Source organism: Cariama cristata, unplaced genomic scaffold (genome assembly GCF_000690535.1).
Source record: "Cariama cristata isolate BGI_N322 unplaced genomic scaffold, ASM69053v1 scaffold16407, whole genome shotgun sequence".
Classification (NCBI taxonomy): domain Eukaryota; kingdom Metazoa; phylum Chordata; class Aves; order Cariamiformes; family Cariamidae; genus Cariama; species Cariama cristata.
Window position 1 is genome coordinate 39,296 of NW_009626269.1, and position 7,214 is coordinate 46,509.

At 43.2% G+C, this 7,214-nt stretch overlaps 1 protein-coding gene across 1 annotated transcript; it reads left to right on the plus strand.

Moving 5' to 3' along the window:
• Positions 1–1,579: 1,579 nt before the first annotated feature.
• On the plus strand, positions 1,580–7,209 carry LOC104164599 (vascular non-inflammatory molecule 3-like; the record flags this gene model as incomplete). Its single annotated transcript, XM_009703971.1, has 7 exons — positions 1,580–1,797; positions 1,902–2,032; positions 3,142–3,334; positions 3,823–4,114; positions 5,096–5,469; positions 5,638–5,808; positions 7,111–7,209. Coding segments are annotated over exons 1-7 (1,473 nt in total), but the record flags the coding sequence as incomplete, so codon positions are not given.
• Between the last annotated feature and the right edge of the window lie 5 nt (positions 7,210–7,214).

Consider the following 7,214-nt stretch of genomic DNA (forward strand, 5'->3'; position numbering starts at 1 on the left):
ACCCCACGCCCTCCAGTTTGGACAGGAATGTGTCCGTGCTGGTCTTTGCTGAGATTTCCCAAACTCTGGCTTCTTTTCCTGCTGGGACCCGGGCTTGCCTTGAACTGCATGACTACAGTGATGCCACGCCTGAATCAGTCGCAGATCTGACAACAGACGTGTTTTTTCAGCTGCAGCACGGCAGTGACTTCTCTGCCGGTTGTGTAAGGCAGAATTGCTCAATGCTGGTGGCTCTCTTGCCTTTGATGTTGTGAGACTTTCCGGGCAGGGTGATTGCATCTCCTGGTGTTGGCTTTCTGCTGCTCTGGGAAATTCCCAGGTTTTTGTGCAAGGATTTCCATTTAAAGCCCCCCATCTTTGCTTGTCCTGGTCTCCTCTTGGGCGACTTCCAGGCTCCAGACATGGGGCTTCCTAAAGCTCCTGCCTCTGCCGTGCTTTTGGTGCTGTCTGCTCTGGAGGCCTCTGCCCTGGACAGCTACACCACAGCCATCTACGAGCACAACGTGGTTTTGTCAGAGGACACTGAAGTTTCTCCTGAGGGGACCTTGGTCTTAGTGGACAAAAATACAACTTCTGGGTGAAATTGCATAGTGAAGAGGAAGATATTGTCAGGATGAAGAATATTTCCCTTGGTTTCTTGCTGGGTGGTAAACAATTAGCCAGTTTATGTTCCTTTACCCTCACAGGCTTACCGCAGGTTCTAACAAAGGTTTTTTTATGAAACACCTGAAACTAGAGTAGTAATACTCTATTTCCAAAATACTATGCAAAAATTGCTTTCCATGAGAAAAACACTGCTTTATGTGAGTAATTTCAAATTGCTTATTGTGCAAAAAATGCCTTTTGTAACAAAAACAGTTAAAAAAACCCCAAAACTGTGCTGTTTAATTCTTTCTCACAAACAAGCGAGTCCATTAGCTCTAGGCGGAGAGCTCAGCACAGTTCAAGGGTTAGTTTGTATTGCAGTGTGACCCCGGGAGGGAGGACGCTCTCAGTGTACCTGCTACAACCCCCAGGAGCTATTGGCCAAAGGCAAGAGGCATGGCAGGACCCCGTCTCTCGTCACTACACCCTGAAGCACGAGGGCTGTACTTCCCGCAGGCGGTCTGCCTTCGGCACTGGCTGAGATTTTAACCGACGGCAGCCCCGTGCAGTAAGGTTACATGGCGTGGTGTGCTCTAACGTAAGGTTACATGACGTGGTGTGCTCTAACCAGGGGGTCTGGGCTGGCCCTGAGGTGGGTTTGGAAGCCTGGTGAGGGATGTACAAATGGAGTGTGCAAGTGCTCCTTCCACAAAGCCCCTTGTAGGTCAGCATTGCTGCTGACATGCTCTCTTAGCCTTTTGTTCCCCTTTTTTAAACAGAGTTTCAAATTGGAAACAAGATCTAATTCAGAGAAATGTTTCTTTGACTTCTTACTATAAATAAACGTCCTGATTGTTGGCAGAACTTTACCGTACCTTCCCAGATTACTCAACAGAAGATTATTTCCAAAACAAACTTATTAGTCTTTACTCCTCCTCCTCCTCGTTCTAGCTGGTTTATATTCCCCATGCCTCATTCAGGAGCTGCGAGGCATCAGCCATGCTCCCTTCCCAGCCCCTCCTGCACGCTGCGGTGTTTGCACTCGCGGTCCTTCAGGCCTTTGCCTCCGACACCTTCATTGCCGCCGTCTACGAGCACGCCGTCATCCTGCCAGATGCCACGAATAAGCCCGTTTCTCCCGACGATGCTTTGGCCCTGATGAACAAAAACATGGATGTCTTGGAAGGGGCCATCAGGGAAGCCGCCCAGCAGGTACTAGGTGTATCGTAAGCGTTGTTAATTAGTGTTTTCTCCTCCTGTTGACCCTCCTGGTTATCTGTTGATGGGTGAATTCTTAACGGAGCCTGTTGTGTCAGGGCGCCCACATCATTGTGACTCCTGAAGACGGCATTTACGGCTGGCTTTTCACGAGAGAAACCATCTACCCCTACCTGGAGGACATCCCTGATCCGGCGGTGAACTGGATTCCCTGCACCGACCCCACAAGGTGATTCCTTCTGCAGTGATTTGTGTGGTTTCAAAGCGGTGTCTTAAGATGTCATGAGCTGCTCCCAGTAAATGCCTAAGAACTGCTAGTTTTTTAAATCTATTAAAAATCCCAAGTACCACAGAAATGAGATGCATCAAAAAGAACTCTTAATTAAATAGTAATGGGAATATGCAAAGTAAAAAGCATTGAGACAGTCTCACTTTTAAAAATTGCAAAAGGAGGAAAATGAGGAAATTTTAAGCAAAATCATGATTTTTAAAGTATGTAAAACTTTATCACTTCAGATCAATTGTGAAAATCTTCTGTAAGTATAAGCTAGTTTATTATCATGTCAGATGCATAGATTAGACAAGGTGATTCAGTCCTCAGCTCATGCAGCTGGGTGATTTCTAAATCAAATTGCACAAAATATTTATCTAGATCTGAAAGAAGGGCCTTTTAGAAATCCAACTGCTTGCACAGTGTGCTGTGTCACACAGGGCTGCCCTGGACATGTGTCAGCAGAGGACACCACGAGGACCATGTTCATCCCTAAGCTAAGCTGAGCTTTTGTATTCTTCTCTTCTGAGGCTTTATGAAGCTAGATTTTGGGAGTCCTCAGCTCTGTAAATGCTGTGGCTACTTTTTACTAAAGGCTTATGAGCAGCTGCCTTAAATTGAATGAAGAGTCTTGAAAAGGGCTAAAATGGTCTTTTGAAGCCAAGGCTTAGATTTGCCTCAAAAATTATTTTTAAGTTATTTTAAGTTTATGTCTGTATATTGATTTATTCTTTGCCTTGTTTTCTGAAGCTATCCCTACCTTTGTATGTGTGTTAGCTGGGAATCATATCCACACAGAAAGTAACATTGTTAAGGGTACAGGAAAAAAGAGACCATTTTTCAAAGCTAAAAGAGACTGGCAATTTAAAGTGATACTATGAACAGAGAAGAAAATGAACAGAAACTATGACTTGATCTGTCACTTTTTCAGTGCCTGGGGATGTGCAATTAAGGGAATAGCAATTTTGAATGCATTTCTTTGACATCTGAACTTAAACTGTTACATTAATTGAATTTAAACTTAACTTGTAAAATTTTGGTTTTTTCTTTCACCAAAAATGCATTAGATTTGCCCCTGCTCCGGTGCAGGAACGACTCAGCTGCATGGCCAGGAATAACTCCCTCTATGTGGTTGCAAACATCGGGGACAAGAAGCCGTGTAACTCCAGTGATCCCGGCTGCCCCAGCGACGGTCGCTATCAGTACAACACTGATGTCGTCTTTGACCCAGAGGGGAAACTGGTGGCTCGTTACCACAAGGTAAGGAGGTGCTTCAGCATCACTCTCTAATTGATTATCCGTATATTTTTCATCTCTCTGGCATGAATTTCAGCTGGTTTATACAATAATTTTACACTATTGTAGAGTGACAACCAATCCAGGATGATCTGGATCTATATTTATGATAGTAAATAGGAAAGAAGCAGCAACAGTTTTCCGTGCTCAGGAAATGTTAGCTGGTCCTCGGCAGAGTTTTAGCCAAGCCAGACAGCACTTTTGCAGGTGACATCTTGGCAGGGTTTAGCGGTTAATACTGGCTGGGCATTCCCTCCTGGAGGCAGCTGGAGCACAGCCACCCCATTTTGCAGGGGGAGAGGGTGGGCTGGATGGATGCAAACCCACTGTGCCAGCCAGCTCGAGTATCTCAACCCCTAGTTTTGCCTTAAAGCCTAACTCAGATGCGAAAGTAGCTGTTCATAATCTTGCCTTATTTTTAGTTTCTAATATGCCATTTTCTTCACATACAGTACAACCTGTTTAGAAGAGAAACTCAGTTTAATTACCCAAAAGAGCCAGAAGCCGTCACCTTTGAGACGCCCTTTGGGAAATTTGGCATTTTCACTTGCTTCGACATCCTTTTCCATGAGCCTGCTGTGGTCCTGGTGAGCGAGTTGCAGGTGGACACCGTGCTCTTCCCGACGGCTTGGATGAACGTCCTGCCATTTCTGACAGCGGTTGAGTTTCACTCTGCCTGGGCTATGGGCATGGGTGTCAATTTACTTTCAGCAAATACTCACAACATCAACTTGGCGATGACAGGTGAGTTGCGTTTGGAAAAGGGAAATTGTCTTCAGAGTACTGGATTCAGAAGCAGGCAGAAATGTTTTACAAATAGCAGTCTTTGGAAAGTAATGTTTCAATCAGACTAAAATTCTTCTTGGTGTCGTATGGAATGTAGTAAACAGCTTCAGGCAAGAAAATGTTGAACATTCTGGGAGAGGTAAAATTAGAAAGTCCATGACATTAAATTTGATAATTTAAAGTTGAAATTTTATTTCAAAAATAGCACAAAGTTCCACTTAAATTTTTAGCCTTTCATTTAGAAGCAGAATTTTTTGTTTAAAATTCAATCAACACTTAAGTGGAGAAAAAAAGGCTTTAGTCAGAAGTTAATAACCTAAAACTAAAAGTACCATTCCTCTTGTATATTGAATAAAACATTTTCAGGTTGTTATGGCTGCCGAAGAATTAGAGATATTTATGTTTTGGTTTGATCTAAATAGATATTTACTGCCTTTTTTTTTCTGTAAACTGAGAAAACGTTGCTGTAGCTGCATCTGTAACTCCCCTGAAGCCAAAGTGAAAGCCACAAAGAAACATTTTTGCCTGCCCTAAACAGACTGAGTTTAGGCCACAGCCCTGGGTTTCCTTCCATGAAACGTAATTACCCCCATGGTTTCCTTCTTTGTCAAATATGCCTTAGAGCTCTGATCTATATTTTAATGAAACTAAGTTCTTAAAAAAAAAAAGGGATAGTTCTGTGTCAAATTGCCATTTAAGGCTCAGACTCAAGATCCAGCGAGGCACAAAACCTGTGAAGTTTAGGTCACGGTTTTATGCTATGATGGGTATTTTAGCGTTTCTGCGCTTTAAAATTCTTCCAAAATTCTCCGTAACGTGTTGACTGAAAATAGCATCACCGAAAAAGCCCGCAGGTGTGGCACGGGGGGCGGCTGGCCCCCCTGCCCAGCTGTGCTGCGGGGTGCGGACTGACAGAGGGCTGGTGGGTGTCCATGGCAGGCAGTGGGATCTTCACGCCAGAGGGACCCGCCACCTACCATTACGACAGTGGGACGGAGGAGGGACGTCTCCTGGTAGCAGAGCTGAGCGCACGCCCCCGTCTTGACCCCACCTACCCTCCCGCTGTCAACTGGAGCTCGTATGCCAGAAGCATCAAGAAATTTCCAGGAGAAAAAGATGCTTTTCCGGGAGCTGTCCGGCGGGATATATTCACTTTCACTGAACTCAGGCGCAAGGCTGGAAATTACACAGTTTGCCAAGGAGACCTCTGCTGTCATTTGATCTATCGGATGTCAAACAAGAGCAAAGATGAAGTTTATGTCCTGGGTGCATTTGATGGACTCCACGGTTCTCTCATAAAATACCATTGGCAGGTAATTGATTTTTTTAGGGGTGAATGTGGGTTGTATATGTCTACATCCCAGCCACCCCAAACCCCTTGTCCATTGCTGCATCATGAGAACTTTTCTTGCTATCAAATCCAGTTTTTGATTGTTGAATGCTTAGTGGTATTTCGCCTTTCTGTACCCTCCTCCCCGCAGATATGCACGCTGCTCAAGTGCAAGAGCACAGATCCGAACACGTGTGGGCAGCCGGTGGAGACGGCTCAGACCAAGTTTGAGATGTTCTCCCTCAGCGGCACGTTTGGCACTAACTACGTCTTTCCAGAAGTCTTGTACAGTGGGGTGCAGCTGGCCTCCGGGGAGTTCGAGGTAATGGGACACCCTGGAGCTGTCCGACCTAAGGTTTTCCAGGCTGTGGTGCTGGAAACCAATATGGAATCAAAGTCCCATCCAAGAACCACTTTCTTTGGTTCTGCAGACCATAACTCAAGGGGCCATTTAAATGGATGGGTTGAACTAATCCTTATTGATAAGAACATATAAATGCTAAAGTTGAGAATATCTTCAGTGTTTTCTTTAGCAAATATGCCTTCCCACTTCAGGTTCCAAATCTATAAATAGCAGCTTTCAAGGAGCTATTTTCTGCAGGTTTCTGCTGATGGGCATTTTAGGAGACAAAGAAATCAAATACTCTGAGAAATTGTCCAAACAAGAAAAAGTACTAATGAGTATCATGCATAAAGGCAGAGATCCTAGGCAGTTAAAAATATTAAGACGGATTTTTGTGAGTTTTGTATGGTTTGGTTTTTTTATTTGAAACTTCATCATATATTTTTGCCAAAACATGTTTTCATTCATAAACCTTAGATAACATTTATGTAAGAGGCTAGATGAAATCTTGATTGAGTTGGAAGAGGTATTTAATAGTTTACAAGAGACAGTGAAGAGAGTGAAAAAGACTTGAAAAGTTTTAGGGGAAACAAGGGTGATTTTTTTACAAGGTAGAGAATGGAAAAGCATTGCTCATCCTGCATATTTGTTTTGATGGGACTTCTGTAAAAAAATACACATCAAAGGATTTATTGGTATGATAACATATGATCACGGTCTAATTTTAAAAATATTTTATATTTTCTTAACAAATACATGCTTATTGTTTGTCATCGAGGCTCTTAAAAAGTTGCAGGTGTTCACAGTCTATGAACAACAGTGATTTCAAATTGATCTGTAAAAAGTAACTAAGAAAAGCAACACACGGCCAGTAGCTTGAAATTCTCTACTTCCATCTGGAAATTATTCTGGGGTCTACAAATCAAAAAAGATTTCAAATTACTGTCCTAGACATGTATATAACCTTCGTTGCCATGTATGAGTTACTAATGAGACCTGAACAAATCAGTTATTCTCACTCTCACCTTCTTATGAGGTGGAGAAAATGATCTTTTTTTCCCAAAGATGGAGCTAGAAGAAGTTTTATAGACCTTCAGGTCCAAGGAAATGTGAGAAGGCTACGACAGAACCAGACAGAATTCTGTTTTCTTTCATTCTCATGATTGTCTTTTAAAAGTGTTAATCACAATATTCAACATCTAAGGCCTATCCTTTCTGTACCATGCAATATTGCTACTTTGTTAGCGGACTATTAGCGTCATTCCTTCTCTTTTCAACTAGGTGCTACGTGACGGACGTTTGAAAAGTAAGCACAGCACATCGAAACCGCTTGTAACGGCGACGCTTTTTGGAAGACTTTACGAAAAGGACCTGCCGCATCCTCT